The sequence below is a fragment of the Carassius carassius genome, chromosome 4, assembly GCF_963082965.1.
Source record: "Carassius carassius chromosome 4, fCarCar2.1, whole genome shotgun sequence".
Taxonomy (NCBI): domain Eukaryota; kingdom Metazoa; phylum Chordata; class Actinopteri; order Cypriniformes; family Cyprinidae; genus Carassius; species Carassius carassius.
In genome coordinates, this window is record NC_081758.1 from 28,247,365 (window position 1) to 28,265,003 (window position 17,639).

Below are 17,639 nucleotides of genomic sequence, written 5' to 3' on the forward strand. Positions count from 1 at the left end.
ATAGATCAGTTGCTCCCTTTGTGTTTGTGATCATATGTAAATAATTTGGATAGTTTTGAAATGTTTTGTAGGTGAAATTAATTCCTGGGCCTATTATCTCACATATCCTTGAATCCAGAATGTAGTATGTTTCAACCTTCTCAGGTTTAAGTGGCACCTATTTTAGACTTAATCTTAAAAAAAAAAAAAATTTAATTCAAGTGCAATATACATACATCTGCTGCCAGGTTAGCCTTATGTTAATGGCTATCTAAATTAAACTTATTGCTAAGAGAATGAACTCTCAGCTTTTTAAAGTTAGAATCTCTCCTCATTGTGTAAAGTGAGAGAATTGAACCCGTAATACCCCAAAGTTTAACATCAAACCCTCTTCTTATCCCTCAAGCGGCACCAGAAACTGCCCTACTATGTACAGCAAGGACATGAATGCTAAAAAGCAAGATAAAAGAAAACAAATGGTCACAAGTGCTTGACATGATTGAATAAGGTCCATGCACATGCCAACACACACGCACACACCTAATCTCTCGCTCTCACACAAACACACACACAGTAACACAAACTACAAGCCCTGCTTGTTTTAGTGGTGGCTGGACATGCAGCGAAGACACAGGATAAGTGATGACAAACGTGTGTGTGAGTGTTTGTATGCACGGGGCGCAGTCTTAAAAGCTTGGAGGAAAGAGGCAGGGGTGCGCATGTGTGTGTGTTCATGTGTGTCTGGAGGAAGTTGTCCTAGAATTTCAGCTGCCGACTCTTCCTGTACCTTTCCTCCTCTTCACCTGCAGATTTCAAAAAAAGAGAAAGGGAGAGGAGAAGTTATACAGTGCCTTCTGGAAATGAAGACCAAAACATTGAAGGTCATTTCGAATTGGACAGGCTGGTTAAAGAAAATACCTTTTAAAAGATGAGAGGAGAAAGTTAAACTGCCGGAGGAGAAACAGATCAGGAGAAACAAACAGAAAACGTCAATATAAAAGAGACAGAAGCATTGACTGGAATATTAAGAACAGTCACATCAGGGACAGAGACGATGCATTAGCCAGACATACAGAGGGAAACTTGTTCCCGTAACAGGTTGTACCTTCTAAGTGGTGGCGGGAGATATACTTGAGTGCTTCATCCAATAGGATGACAGGAATTGAGATCTTGAGGACTATGATCCATTGGGAATAACTCAGTGGAGTTACCTGGAAGATCAGCTGGGGAACACAAAATGATAAGAAAGACAAAATGAGAAACAAAGATGCGGAGGTCTGGAAAAGACAGAGAATATTGTAGCTGTCGCTCCATATTTTCTGTAATTACCATGCATGTGTGCAAAACCATCATGATACAATTACTGATTCAGTCAACACTATAATCACTGATTCTGTGACACAAAAATCTCCTCAACTGTAAACTGATTCCCTGTTCTATTTCTGATGTACTTCTGTAACAAAGGACGAATAGATTTGCTTAGGTCACTTTTTATTATTTTTATGAAACCCTTTCAATATTTCTTTGATTTAATAATAATGATTCAAATATTTAATTAAACCAATAAAGAAATCTATTATTATAATAATGCCATTGTACTGTACAAAAAAACAGGCATTAATAATAGTAATTTTAATAGCAAATTTATTTTACATTTACATTTTACAATTAGTCATTTAGCAGACGCTTTTATCCAAAGCGACTTACAAATGAGGACATTGGAAGCCATCAAAATCAACAAAAGAGCAATGATATATAAGTGCTATAACAAGTCTCAGTTAGCTTAAACTCAGCACACAGCAAGGGCTTTTAAATAATATAATAAATAAAAAAAACAGATAGAATAGAAAAAGAAAAGAGCAATAGAGCAATTTATTTTTTATTTTATTTTACAGAACAGCAGTAAAATTGCAATATTAATATTTATGGCCGTCTTAATTTGCTTGCTTTCAAGTGTTAAACCAATGAATTTTTAGTTTTTTGCAAAACCATAGGGAGAACTTAAAGCATCTCTTTTGTTGACAATACATTTATAAATTACTCTCATCAATTTGTGGAAATGGTTGGTGCATGATGCATTTTAAAATGCACGTTATATTTATCCAAGCTCAAAGCACTTGAAGAGGTGGAGTTTGTGTGGAGCAGCATTTATTTTAAGTTGAGACATTTAGAGTTGCTCAAAAACCCTGGAACATGTGCTGCTTGGGTGTAAAAACACAGTGCTGCGCTTCAAGCACTGAAGACAGGAGCTGTTTGCTGTTTTTGACAACTAAAAAGACTCACTTGCATATACTGCATGTGATCCACATTAAAAAAAAAAAGTTGCATTTGGAACGACATGGGGGGTAGGTAAATAAATAATAGTAGTAAATGGTTAATGATTTTTTAAATTGAGTTAATGATTAAAATTTTTGGGTGAACCATCTCTTTAAATACTTTATTTTGCAATGCGGAAGTAAAAAATTTCTGTGAAAGTGCAAGACTTCCAATTCAGATAAATAACTAGAAATATAAAGTGCAGCAAATGGTAAAACTATCCGTGCTACAAATTAGTGTGTTCAAGATTATGGTAATAAGTTAAAATAATATGATAACAAATACAGATTGTTTTTGTAAAGTGAATAGTGACAGAGAAAAGAGAGATGTTCCTGTATATTTCACTCACCGGTAGAGGCTCCACATACAGGATGAGGAAGTGGAGAGATAAGGAAAGGATTATTGCCCCTAGCAGCCATATATTCACCCAGGGTGGCATCCTCACCAGAGACTGATTCTCTGACAGGCTAAGAGAAAGAGAGAAGAATCAGAGGCCTTGAAATCTTTAAACCATTTACCAAGTAGTCATTTAAGTTACGCTTATATTAAAAATGACAATGAGAAAATTGGAAGTAGCAAAAACGTTTTCTTTTTAGTTTTTTTTTTTATTAACATTTAGGTCTTCTATTTTTAATTTGAAGTATTTTGAAAGAAAATGAACTCTAGAGCTGTCACAGACCCAGCACAGCTCCCCTGAGACATCTGAAATCTGTTTTACAGTAATACTTATACTGAAAGAGCACAGTTGATGCAGTGCTATCACCATGGCAGCAGGTCTTACCTGTTAAGAGCATTGAACATCTCTATGGTAACAAGCACAGAAAGAGCCATGGTGGTGGGGTAACGGGACTCAAAGACCTCACAGTCAATGCCCTGAAACATAGGATTTTCTTCTGTACACTGCATAAAGTGCCTCTACAGACAAGAAAAAGACAGTTTAGAGTCAATGTGGGACAGTATCAAGAGCATCACAAGCCATCTTGAAGATCTTTAAGTGTTTGTTTTCAAAGTCGCTTCATTCTTAATAAAACAGAAAAGCCGTGCTTTAGTGCAGCTAATATATTCACCATATCAGATGCAAGAGCAATAAGACAGGAAATCATTTGACCCACTGATGGCGGTCTTTGTGACCTCAGAAACAGCAGCTGTGTAGATCATCCTGTGAGATCTGAACTCCCTGACACTGGACACTTGTGTCTTTATTTTAAAATATTCAGATATACACAAAACTTCTTTATTGTGGCATTAATCCTTGGTGGAGTTATTTATTCCAAAACAATCCCAATCCTCTTGTAGAAAAAGACATCATTCGGGATTTCTTTAACTTTACAATGCAGTAGGGGTGGCACTGTTCGCTGAAAAAAACCGAACCGTTCGGTTCACCACACACGGTTCGGCACGCACTGGGACCGCGGTTCAACTTAAATCTGACAAAGCATCTGTAATATCATATGTAATATGGTTTGCTATAAATAGCACACAAAAAAACGGGTTCAGCTAATAAATGTTTCTGTTGATGCATGCGCATTATGGCTTCCCAGACATTACAACAACAGCGATGAGAGAAAAAAATAAAAATAAAAACCTGGACAAATCATTCACTCTTGTTCAACACGAATGTTATGAGCAGTCATTTATTCCGTCCTCACCCAGGTGCTGATAGCGTGTGCGCACACACAGGTGAGATCTGAATAGCACACGTTGATATGTGTTTAAAAATATATAAATTTTCGATTGTATTCTCAATATTTTTGGACAAATACTAGAAAATATATTTAGTTTGGATTATTAGCATAAAAACTGAAGTTTAAGTCACTGTAAGTGTGTTTATGGGTTTTTCATAACAAAGGTCACAACTCCTGGTATAGTTTTGATTTTTTCGTTACTTTCTCTTGTCACAAATTGATCAATGTTTGACACTACATAATATTTCCTGCTAAACAGTGGTCAAATATGAAAATTACACACTTAGAGCTTTCCAACGATATATTGTTTGTCAATATTAGATCAGGTTAAGTATAGTATATAATTGTTTTAAACATGCAATGACAAATGGGCCCACCGGTGGGCCAGTGACAGTTAACAGGTTAAACTAAACTCATTTAAGCTTTGTCAGTTTAAACATTTAAGAGCCAGTGGACGCGATCTCGTGCCCGCAGTGAGAAGATTTGTGAATGCGCTCACCCGAAGCGCGCAAACCCACTCCCCAGAACGCGCGCAAATATAAGCTCTCTCTGAAGTATTATGTTTAAATGGACAAATTCACACAAAAATCATGTTTAAATGCCGTTTTGGTAAGTATCCTACAGCAGACATAGCTGGCTGAACGCAGGCCACTGTATCAGTGTATTCTCTTAAAGTGACAGACTTTATATTAATCGAACAGCAACAACAAAGACATCACTCACTGCTCTTGATTAAAAGGCTTTTGTAACTTTAATAAAGAATAATCTTTAATTTATACAGTCAAATATGCAATGCTGTTTTACATTTGATTACTTTATTTAGTTTCTGTACCTAAAAACTTATGCTAGACCTCCCTAAAAAACAACAACAACAACTAAAAACAACAACAACAACAGAAAATCACTTTTTATTGTTTGTATCTTTTCTCTATTGTATTTATTTATTAATATTCTTCTTCTTTTTTCATTAGAAAGTATAGTTCCATAAACATAGCACATACCGAACTGTACTGAAACCGTGACTTTAAAACCTTGTAACAAACTGAACTGTGAAAAAGTTTAACCGTGCCACCCCTACAATGCAACTATAATGTGATATGACTCAATAATACTTACTTGTTAACATTTTGTATATATATTATTGTATATATATATTTTGATTTTTATGACCCGATTATGTGCACTGGCCCTCAAAAGTTTTGGGTCAGAAATAAATCATTTTATTCAGCAATGGTGCATTACATTGATCAGAAGTGACATTAAATTGCATTTATTATGTTACAAGAAAAGACATATGAATTAAATGCTGTTCTTTTGATATTTCTATTTATTAAAGAAAAGTCTGGTACTTCATTAGATACATTATCCTAGTTATAAAAATAAAGACTTAAACGAATGTATATGGTCTCACTAATGACTCACCAGCTGATAAAAAGACACCTGTGGCCCATCCTCATCAAACAAATACCACCAGGTGGCAGCACTGACAGTGCCTAGACCCACATATCCTAGAAAAACAAGAGTGCAATAACTCCAGTGAGGTTTAATGCTTCATAGAGCTGACTTGCAGTTTTTAGAGAAGATCTGTAAGTGCACTTAATGTGGCAATTTTTACAACAATTTAAGATTGTATATGGAATAACGAATATATTGGGCTAACCTCCAATGGCCAGGTATCTGAAGAAGAGCCAGCCAGAGATGAGAGACTCCTTAGGGTTTCTGGGGGGCTTGTCCATGATGTCCAGATCAGGGGGGTTGAAGCCCAGGGCAGTGGCTGGCAGACCATCTGTCACCAGGTTCACCCACAACAACTGGACGGGGATTAGAGCCTCAGGTAGGCCAAGGATTGCTGTCAGGAAAATACTGTGTTGGAGGAAAAGAAGCAACCCACATGAGTGTAAATGTGGATAGGAAACTGAAGCACAACACTAATCAGGCTCTCACTCACCACACCACCTCTCCCACGTTGGAGGAGATGAGGTAACGGATAAACTGCTTCATGTTGTTGTAGATGGCTCGTCCCTCTTCAACTGCGGCCACGATGGTGGAGAAGTTATCATCAGAGAGCACCATCTCGGAGGCTGACTTGGCTACAGCTGTGCCTGAGCCCATGGCGATGCCAATTTCAGCCTTTTTTAAGGCAGGGGCATCGTTCACACCATCTCCAGTCTGAAAATGAGATGGGAAGAAACTGAGTGAAGGATAAGGATTAAAAGACACTAATGGGTTTTCTACACGACACTTAACATCTGGCCCTTCTTAGCCCACCTCTGAACCGTAATTGACCTGCTGTATTGACATGTCATGTTATCTCACATGTATTTGCTCTTTTCTGATGCACATCTATGAAATCATGTGTGTTGGCTAATTTCTGTCAAGGTCAATTAAACTGTAGAAGGAAGACGTTTATTTTTTCCAAATCTTGAAACAAATCTGCATGCTATGGTTTATTAATCAGTAAGAACAAACTATCATTCATGGATAGAATAAAGATAAAAAAATGTTTGAAATGTCACAATTCATTCAAGAAAACATAATATTCACCTTTTTCCACTTTATGAACACATTTTACTGACTTTAAATCACACTGGTTTAAAGACACCTCCAATGCACTTCTATGGTATGTTCTCTAAAGACTGTCTGAGTTATCAACAGCAACCATAAGGGGTGGAGCTTATCAAAGGGTCCATTCAAAGCCCAATAGTTTAAAACGTAGTTTCAAGTAAAGATTCAAAACATATTAAGCCTATGAAGAAACCTAATGATCAGAGGGTAAATAATACTTGCTCTCAGGTAAAAGCTTATTATAGGCTGGGGATTAAACAGGACTCAATTAGGGGATATGGAAAATCTTTGTTTTCATGTCATAAAAGAAGCAAATCACCCTTTGTCATGCACACTGATGTCTGGGAAGTACTTCAATTCCCCAAATGGCAACCAGACACATGCATACAACAGAGCTAGAGGCGACAGCATGTGAAGAGCACTGACATGCTCTCATAACTCCAGCCGGGAAAATCAGCATAACAGAAAAGGCTGTCTACCTCTGAGACGAAGGTGCTGCAGAATATTACTAATATTACTGCTAAGAGACTGGAGAGTAGAATCAGAGACTTCATCCTTCATATGATCCTCTCAGCTCTCTAACTGTATAACTGCCACCTTCAATCGTTTTAACAGCCCAACTGTGACAACTATGATGACATGCTATATATAAAGTTATCCATTGGTGGTAATGAGAAATATTTTCTTTTGCTCAAACCAAAATTATAGCAATTAGATTATACAATAATATTAATTAATACCTAGGTTAATACTTAATCATTTTATGAATTTTCTCACATTACAATGCAATTCAAAAAGGATTTAGTGGTTTAAAGGTTTTTCACATCTGCTAATAGTGGGTGAAATGAGAAAATTGACAGGCCTTAAAAATGAACTTACATCAGCAAGGATTAGACTATACTTAAAATTCAACTTGAATCATTTATTATGCTGCAGCTCCTAATATATTAACCAACTAATGACAGCGTTTCACTTTTTTCAAGTAAAATTTTTACTAGAATTTGGCGGTCAGCCACTAACCACTATATCTCACCATCGCTGTGATCTCATCAAAGGACTGTAGGTAAGCAACGATCTTTGACTTGTGTGCAGGCTCGACACGGGCAAAGCACCGTGCCTTTTTCACAGCTTCTCGCTGGGCCTCTGGAGTAAGGTCATCGAACTCTCTGCCTGTGTAGGCTCTTCCTTCCACATCTTCATCCTCATTGAAAATGCCAATGCGTCTGCAGATGGCCACGGCGGTGCCCTTGTTGTCCCCAGTGATCATGATGACACGTATACCGGCCTTACTGCACAGCTTTATTGAGCCAATCACCTCCTTTCTGGGTGGATCCAACATTCCCACACAGCCAACGAAGGTCAGACTTGACTAAACAGATGAACAGATTTTGCATGTTATCCCAGATATATAAATTTACATGTACAGTGGCCTGAGAAAATACAATCCAGTGCAATCCACATGTAAAAATGGATGAATTTAATTACATTAAACAAAAAAGACCAGAAGATGAACAAATATAACAAATATTAAATAATAATAAATGATAAATAGTAAATAAACAAAATATAGTGTGCTATCATTTTCTAAAATAATCCACTTTGATTAGATATTTTGCTGTATTATATAGTAATACATTTTTTTAAAAAATTATCTGTTGCTTAAGTGTTCAAATACTTTTTTGGAGTCATTGTTCATAATAATATACATAGAGAATTGAGTTTTAAAAAAGATAACTGGTAAAACTATTGTGGTAAACAATGTGGACAGATGTTCATAAAGCTTCTAGACATCCAAATTCTCTCACCTCGTACTCCGAGAACTTGGCAGAGTTTTCAAGGTCCATTTTGTCCTGAGGAGGGGGAGAGTCTCGTGTTGCCAAAGCCAAGCAGCGCAGGGTGTCCCTGCCTGCCCCCCAGTCTCTAATAGTGCTCATCAGCTCCTCCTTTACCGCCATGGTCAATGGGACACGGTCTTTACCAACACGCACAAACTGACAACGGTCAATTACACCTTCTGGAGCGCCCTACATACAAGAAGAGTGAAAGTAGAAACAAGTGTGATGAATACATCAGAGTTTACTGAAGGTATTTATAGATGTTAGATGTTTTCAGATGTGTTTAAGTTAGAGGTACCTTGATAAACATCTTGCTCTGAGAGTTCGAGCCACTGGGAGTGCAGTACACAGACATGGACTTCCTGTCTCTGGAAAACTCCAGTGTGAATTTTTTCTGCATGAGCTTTCTGAAAATCTAAGAGAAAGAAGCAAAAAAAAGAAGGTGGGATGTTAACAAAAGTGAAACACTGCTGTCATTGTGTGTGTGTGTGTGTTGGGTAGGATGTCATTCTCAGCTGTTTTCTAGGGTTGCCTACAGACAGCACTGTTTGTAGTCAGCGGTCAAACCCAGGTTGTTGAGTTTCAAACATAGTAACTGACAGGCTCGATGATATATATATATATATATACAACCCGAATTCCGGAAAAGTTGGGACGTTTTTTAAATTTTAATAAAATGAAAACTAAAGGAATTTCAAATCACATGAGCCAATATTTTATCCACAATAGAACATAGATAACGTAGCAAATTTTTAAACTGAGAAATTGTACACTTTTATCACTTAATTAGCTCATTTAAAATTTAATGCCTGCTACAGGTCTCAAAAAAGTTGGCACGGGGGCAACAAATGGTTAAAAAAGCAAGCAGTTTTGAAAAGATTCAGCTGGGAGAACATCTAGTGATTAATTAAGTTAATTGATATCAGGTCTGTAACATGATTAGCTATAAAAGCTTTGTCTTAGAGAAGCAGAGTCTCTCAGAAGTAAAGATGGGCAGAGGCTCTCCAATCTGTGAAAGACTGCATAAAAAAATTGTGGAAAACTTTAAAAACAATGTTCCTCAACGTCAAATTGCAAAGGCTTTGCAAATCTCATCATCTACAGTGCATAACATCATCAAAAGATTCAGAGAAACTGGAGAAATCTCTGTGCGTAAGGGACAAGGCCGGAGACCTTTATTGGATGCCCGTGGTCTTCGGGCTCTCAGACGACACTGCATCACTCATCGGCATGATTGTGTCAATGACATTACTAAATGGGTCCAGGAATACTTTCAGAAACCACTGTCGGTAAACACAATCCGCCGTGCCATCAGCAGATGCCAACTAAAGCTCTATCATGCAAAAAGGAAGCCATATGTGAACATGGTCCAGAAGCGCCGTCGTGTCCTGTGGGCCAAGGCTCATTTAAAATGGACTATTTCAAAGTGGAATAGTGTTTTATGGTCAGACGAGTCCAAATTTGACATTCTTGTTGGAAATCACGGACGCCGTGTCCTCCGGGCTAAAGAGGAGGGAGACCTTCCAGCATGTTATCAGCGTTCAGTTCAAAAGCCAGCATCTCTGATGGTATGGGGGTGCATAAGTGCATACGGTATGGGCAGCTTGCATGTTTTGGAAGGCTCTGTGAATGCTGAAAGGTATATAAAGGTTTTAGAGCAACATATGCTTCCCTCCAAACAACGTCTATTTCAGGGAAGGCCTTGTTTATTTCAGCAGGACAATGCAAAACCACATACTGCAGCTATAACAACAGCATGGCTTTGTCGTAGAAGAGTCCGGGTGCTAACCTGGCCTGCCTGCAGTCCAGATCTTTCACCTATAGAGAACATTTGGCGCATCATTAAACGAAAAATACGTCAAAGACGACCACGAACTCTTCAGCAGCTGGAAATCTATATAAGGCAAGAATGGGACCAAATTCCAACAGCAAAACTCCAGCAACTCATAGCCTCAATGCCCAGACGTCTTCAAACTGTTTTGAAAAGAAAAGGAGATGCTACACCATGGTAAACATGCCCCGTCCCAACTATTTTGAAACCTGTAGCAGAAATCAAAATTGAAATGAGCTCATTTTGTGCATAAAATTGTAAACTTTCTCAGTTTAAACATTTGCTATGTTATCTATGTTCTATTGTGAATAAAATATTGGCTCATGTGATTTGAAAGTCTTTTAGTTTTCATTTTATTAAAATTTTAAAAACGTCCCAACTTTTCCGGAATTCGGGTTGTATATATATATATATATATATATATATATATATATATATATATATATATATATATATATATATATATATATACAAGCGTTTAGCCTTTAATAAATATTGACAATGAAATGTTAAAGATTAAAGTAGTTAAAAATTATGCTTGAAGAGTGGTGCTCACGCAGGTTCTAGAGGTTTTCTAATAAAAAAAAGATAATGTGATGTTATAGGTGCATAATTTATACAGTTTCAATTTAATTAAACTTGACATTTAATGAAAAATATACACTACCATTCAAACGTTTTGGGGTTTTGCTCACTTTGCTTATCAGAAAATTCATAAAAATAAAATTATTCAAAATAAACTTTTTCTATTCATTTCTGTGATTGAAAAGCTGAATTTTCAGTAGCCATAAGATGAAAAGAAATGTCTTGTAACATTACGTTGTTGTCACTTTTTACCAATTTAACGCGTCTTTGCTGAATAAAAGTATCCATTTCTTTCTAAATCAAATAAATAAATCTTACTGAACCCAAACAGTAGTGTAAATATTTCTAGCATGAATCAATTATTGTATTAATAAACAATGTATTAAACAATTTTAAACTGATTATACCCAATAATTTTCTGTGATAAAATTAAAATAAAACAAAAAATACAATTCAGATATGCAGGACAAAAATTCAGCGAGGAAGGGAATTATTTTGCCACTAGGTGGAAACCACCATCAGCACATGAGAACAGAGAATGTTTGCTGCCCTACCTAAAGTGCATCAAGCTCAGTCTCTGGTTGCTGCCCCTGTTCGTGGCTCTCTTTAATATTTGAATCAGTAGTCAGTTTTACAGATGTTTAAACAAGGCATGCATGTGTGAGAGGAAACCAGTGTCTCTTCTTCCCAGCTCCCCTGAGAACATGACGTCACTCCTCAGTAGGGTTCCTGTGTTCTCGATCTTCCAAAGCTTTATGAAAAGCTTCCATCCATCCATCCATGTGCCCATCTAACTATCTGTCATCATTGATTGGCCAGTGAAATTTTGGATTATAGTGGAAAATTTAGCTAACCTCTTCATAAACTCCTCTGGTTATCTAAATATTATGCTTTGCCTCTGGGAATCTGTGTCACAGAAGTTTCTTTTTTTGGAGAGGAGAAGGATTCAGGGGTCAGTAAAATAAAGAGCACTGCGGGTCATTCACTCCTTCAAAGAAAAATGTTTCCCATAGGGAAAAGGGAGAGACGGATCAAGAATAGTCCACTGTTCCCAGTCTCCCTAATGCAGCTGTGTGGGATGTGTGACTGGTTTCTATAAACATCTACAAGCAAACATAAACCTCAAGCCTTCCTCTAACTATTGACTTGAATTAACAATCCATTTAACATGGCTTATGTAAGTTTCTTGATGTTTTTGTTTTATCCCAGTGATCTTTCATGTCACACTGACACCTATCAGCATGGATGCATGTTTATTGACTTCATAAGAGTGACTGTGTCTTGAACGGAGACATTTCCCAGTGTGTTTTCAGGGTTTCAGTCATAATAATTTTGCTTATACTGATGGATTGCTCACATGGAAATCCATAAAGACACTGGACACGTTTTTGGCTAGGGCTCAACTATATACACATACATACATACATACATACATATACACACACACACACACACACACACACACACACACACACACACACACACACACCACACACACCACACACACACACACACACACACACACACACACACACACACACACACACACACACACACACACACACACAGGTCAAAAGTTTTTTTCAATTCTCTTCTGCTCACCAAGCCTGCATTTATTTGATCCAAAATACAGCAAAAAGCAGTTATATTATGACATATTTTTTACCATTTAAATGAATATATTTTAAAAGTAATTCATTCCTGTGATTTCAAAGCTGATTTATTTGCATCATTACTCCAGTCTTCTGTGTCATAATATCCTTTAGAAACCATTCTTATGTTCTGATTTGCTGCTCAAGAAACATTTAAAAATCTTAAAGGGACTTTGGTTAAACTGTCAAACTGAGATTTGAATCTGTGGCAGAAGGAAGTAGTTCTGCACAAAAGAGCATTTTAAAAGACACTCTGTTGTTGCTTTTCTTATGTGTTTACACACTCATGCTGTCAAACTATTGTATAAACGCAATATCATACTCGTAGACATGAGATATGGCTGAATATCGGCACGCTGTGTTTATCTGTGGCAACACCATGTCATCTCATTTCTTTTAAATATCCTGTCTTGCAACACTGGCCAAAGTTTGGGGACTCTCATATTTCTTCATCTATCTTTCTATTTATCATTTTTTTATCATTTCCAGCTATGTTCTCTTTTATTGTTGTCTGTCTCATATCCTGGTGGACCCCATAGCTTCCATCTTACCAAGTTGCACGCTGAAGCTCGGTCCACTTTGCTGAGTCCAGACAGGTCAGTTTTAAATACGTTCATTTTCTCCACCAGAGTCGTGAGCGCAGTTTCTGTGGCCTCACCCACTTTCTCGTATACTCCTTTGGCCTGCGGGACAACAAATTTACGTAAAAATTCAGTGTCCTATTAGCCCAAACAACATGAAGTATACGGCACTTGCATAACCATTTAAAATAGAAGCATGGAGTAATACACTCACTTCAGAAAGCACTTTAAATGCCACATGGAAGCAATGGAGAATGTGAGTGATTTAGAAATCCAACCTCATCTAACTCATCTAGTAAATAATGTCTATATAGGACAACATTTTTCCAGTCCTTCTTGATTACTGAAAGGATTCATGACTGAATAAGAAAAAAAAAAACTGCCAAGGTTTTGATACTTTTTAAACAACTGATAAACCAATTAATTGGAAAATATATGCAAATAATATAATGTGTTTGAAAGAAGTTCTCATTTATTTGATCTAAATAATAAAATAATCAGTAGTTTTGTTATATAACTACAGTTTTGTCAAAGCTGAATTTTCAGCAGCCATTCAACTCAAAAACCTCATGAAAGTATTCTAATATTTTATTGTGAACATTTATTATTATTATTAATGTTATCAGTCGTGCTATTTAATTGTTTTGAACATAAAATTATTTGAAAAAGACAGACAGACAGACAGACAGACAGACAGACAGATAGATTGCGTTTGGCTCACAGGAAGCATTTAAACCTGCATGGGCGCCTGTAGTGGGAAATCTACGTTGATCTAGTTCACATATTTACACAGATTGGAGGAGACTTATCTGTTTAAAAAGCTGCCGTTCAGCATTAGCTTATAAGGTTTACATTGAAATGTAATTAAATGCATAATTTTTTTGTAATTTGTCTCTAAATGTTTGTATCTCAGGGGATACATTTCCCTTTTAGGGGTATAAATCAAGATATAAAAACACACACATACATATACATATATATTGTATATATATGTATGTATGTGTGTGTGCATGTGCATGTGTGTTGCGATCTAGGAAAACCCAACACATAGTGAAATTTTACCATTTAAGGTTTTAATACCATATGAAAGCTGTGATCAGGTCCTTTTCCAAAAAAATTTCATTTTGTCATAATGAATTGTTTGAACGTAACAAAAGTTATGGCTGTTTGAAGTTGGCTGATAGTTCTGATTTTCCAGAACGGAATAGTGAGAAAAACGTGAGATTAAAGTGAGACGGTCGCTGTCTGTCAGGAGTGCTATACTGCATCATTACACACACAGACTAACGTTACCCTGAAGAGGACAGTTTTCCATTGTTTATCATGAGCGTAGTCTCTGAACTTTTGATCACCCCTTCACTCTTAAAAATAAAGGTGCTTCAAAAGGTTCTTCGAGTGATGCCATAGAAGAACCATTCAGTCAAAGTTTCTTTAAAGAGCCACCTCTTTCTTACCATTTTGTAATCTTTAGAACCTTCTTTCAACACAAAGAACCTTTTGTGAAATGGAAAGGTTCTTCGGATGTTAAAGGTTCTTTATGGAACCATTTAGACAAAAAGGTTCTTCTATGGCATCGTGAAGAAGAGTTGTATGTTTGGATAGCACAAATAGTGTACCTTGTAGTTAGAATGATAGTGCAGCTGTGCATATAAAAGACTGTCATCGGACTCTTCCTCTTTAGTAACTTCATCCGACCCTTCATCTCTGGATGTGAAATAGTCCATTATAACATTATAATATCTTTTAGGGCAATGACATCATCACGATTGAGCAGACTGAGATGAGCAAGATAGCCTAAGTGAGCAGCTTCAGACTGCGTTGTTTTCTTGCGCTCCGCCATCTCACGATATTAAAATAAATAAATAAAACTTTGCGTGCCGTAGTTTACACAGGACTGGCGGGAAATGTGCATTGATCCAACCCTATTATATATGTTAAGTGATTTATTTTGATAGGTTTAACTGTTTTTGTGGTTTTAAGAGAAAGCACCTCTGCAGCGTGTTTTTAACATTAGAGAAAGACTGTCTTTTCCGCTTGCTGCAGTGAATCGATATTTTTCTGCACTAAACAAGTGAATTTTGCCAAGATATTTTCAGAGATGATAGACAAGATGTTATAGAATAATAATGGAATGAAACCCTAATTTTGATTTCATATTTTTGATTTTTGAATATGATTTTTTCATATTCAATTTTTGATAATTTTTTTACATACAACCTATTTTTCAAATTTCCTGAAAACGTCCCAATGCGACATCCAACGGGTTTTCCCAGATCACATCACATATAGACTGATTTTGTGGCACGTGTTTTAGGAAATCTAATCTTTTAGTGATCGACAGCACAAATCTTACTGTCTGGAAAGGTATGAAAGTCAAGGTTCAATATTTAGTGACTGTTTTGTAATAGAAGAAAAAATAGAAGAATTTTTTTTTTTGTGATTATTTATCATATTAAAATCATGGTCAGATTACAATAAGACTTTTAAAATATATGCTTGATATGGCTGCCTTTAACATATTACTTTTACTCGCATGGCACCTTTAAACTCTTCGTCTTGTTGTAACTTGTGCTGTCCTCTACCCTACCAGACAACTATGGAATAAGCATAGTATTACGCAATGCAGAAATCATGATCCCATGGCAATGGCACAGAGGTGAGAAATGCAAGCCAAATGTTCAAAACATGCAAACTAAAAAGCTGCCTATCCCTGAGGAACAGATGATGCATGGTTAACACTTCAGCAATGAGAGCAGGACAGACTCAAAAACACTAATTGAAAATCTTTGTTAAACTAAGAAGGGTAAATGTGGCGTCTGAGGATTAGTTGCAGGAGAAGATCCAAGCACACACTGCTGACCTCATTATAGTCCAGCGAAGAGTCATTGCACAGGGAGCAAATAGTAGCCAGTTCCACCAGACCATCATAATCTCCACACTGCACTGGCTTGTCGGCTTTCAGCCTAAGGGGAGAGATCATTGTTGCAAGATGAAGGGATGTAAATACAAACCAGAATGAGCATAAGATTATATGGAATAGGTAAAAATGACAAGATGTTTTGGGAAGGACCAAGGGCTCTGAGTGTGTTTGTGTGCTCTTACACATGTCCCTCCGGTGCATAGGTTGAGCCGGTGATGGTGAACTCATGCAGGGAGCAGCTGGTGTCATCAGCCTTATTAAGCACAAACATCTGAGAGAGACAAAAGAGAGAGGGAGAGAGACAGATTAAGGAAACATACTGAACATCAACTTACCCACTTTTTTGGACAATGCATTTTCTATTACTTTTTTGTTCATGCCTACTAATTAAAGTTGTTCTGTTTTCATTTAAAATAATTTTAAAAAACTACGGGCCAAATGGTCTGGCACAAAAAATCTTATTGCTGAACCTTGAAACTAAAACAAATTTTGTAAACTATAGAAATTTCCATAACTTTACAAAGAAACTAATGTTTAAAGCAGTCAGTCAGACTTGTAACCCAAAGGTTGTGGGGTTCAGTCTCTGTACCAGTAGGAAATGTAGGTGGAGGGATTGAATGACCAGTGCTCTCTTCCACCCTCAATACCACGACTGAGGTGAGACCCTTGGGCAAGGCACCGAACCCTCAACTGCTCCCTGGGCGCTGCAGCAATTGAATGTCTGCCAACTGCTCTAGGTATGTGTTCATGGTGTGTGTGTGCACTTGGATTCCGAGTATGGGACACCATACTTGGTAACAAGTCACGTCACTTATTCATTTCCATAACCTCCACAGGCCAAGAAATTTTAATTCCTTGATATTCCCAGGTTTTCCATGAGGAAATCCTGGCACAAAGTTCTAAATGCTCTTAAGTTTACCAATTAAAAAGTAGTTAGGGTTGGAAAAATAAAGAACTCCACAACTGTACCTAAGAAAACATGCTTTTGAGAAGAATAAACAAATACTTTCTCTAAGGCATCTGATACCAGACACAAACCCCAGCTGCATAAAAAAAAAAACATCAACAGACAGTTATGACTCCACCCAATCAGCTCTGGGGCTTCCCTTATCCTCCGTCCAATCAAAGGCAGAGCAATGATGTCGTGAAGCACTGGCAGCGGGTAGGTTCCTGTGTTTAGTGCCCTGGCATGAGCTCTTCCCTGTCTGAATCAACACACTCACACAACTGCCAAAAGTCAACACAGACGACAATAAACTGCTGCCTCCAACTAAAATGTCTGCTTTCACTGGACCAAACGAAAACAGATGAGGTGAAAGAGTGACAATCACTTTGCCCATATTTTGGCTGACATTTGTCTAGTTTTATTATTATTAACTCCAGGTGTTGTACTGTATTGTGTTGTCTTGTGTGCACAACCAAGGCCAAATTCTACTGCATGACTGAAGCAAATAAAGTGACTAATTCTTAGAATAAACAACACATAAGTGTCCAAGAGAGCTGGACGACATGGAGGTGAAAATGAGTTCAGCCTGACAACATCATACAAATCGGCCAAAACCATAATGCAATGTTTTGTTGTTTTTTTGACATGGAGTCTTTGGCATGACATTTATCACTGAAATGAGCCAGCAGGAGAAGTGGCAGCCCTGGGTGAGTTTCAGTGGAGAGAATAGAGATCTTATTTCCT

The 17,639-nt window shown here is 37.1% G+C and overlaps 1 protein-coding gene across 2 annotated transcripts in view; it reads right to left on the bottom strand.

The window, feature by feature from the left end:
• Positions 1-563: 563 nt before the first annotated feature.
• The window catches only part of LOC132139680 (sarcoplasmic/endoplasmic reticulum calcium ATPase 1-like), an 82,096-nt gene continuing 65,020 nt past the window's right edge, over positions 564-17,639 (bottom strand). The window contains exons 9-22 of one of the 2 annotated variants that reach the window (XM_059548220.1): positions 16,132-16,220; positions 15,890-15,992; positions 13,000-13,131; positions 8,679-8,795; positions 8,351-8,569; positions 7,579-7,914; positions 5,929-6,149; positions 5,641-5,843; positions 5,403-5,488; positions 3,077-3,210; positions 2,645-2,762; positions 1,085-1,202; positions 898-926; positions 564-782 (exon numbers count right to left, since the gene is read on the bottom strand). In XM_059548220.1, coding sequence (XP_059404203.1) covers positions 922-926; positions 1,085-1,202; positions 2,645-2,762; positions 3,077-3,210; positions 5,403-5,488; positions 5,641-5,843; positions 5,929-6,149; positions 7,579-7,914; positions 8,351-8,569; positions 8,679-8,795; positions 13,000-13,131; positions 15,890-15,992; positions 16,132-16,220 — 1,881 coding nt within the window. In that variant the 3' untranslated portion in view covers positions 564-782; positions 898-921. The remainder of the gene's footprint in view (positions 783-897; positions 927-1,084; positions 1,203-2,644; positions 2,763-3,076; positions 3,211-5,402; positions 5,489-5,640; positions 5,844-5,928; positions 6,150-7,578; positions 7,915-8,350; positions 8,570-8,678; positions 8,796-12,999; positions 13,132-15,889; positions 15,993-16,131; positions 16,221-17,639) is intronic. The other variant, XM_059548219.1, reaches the window with a different exon arrangement.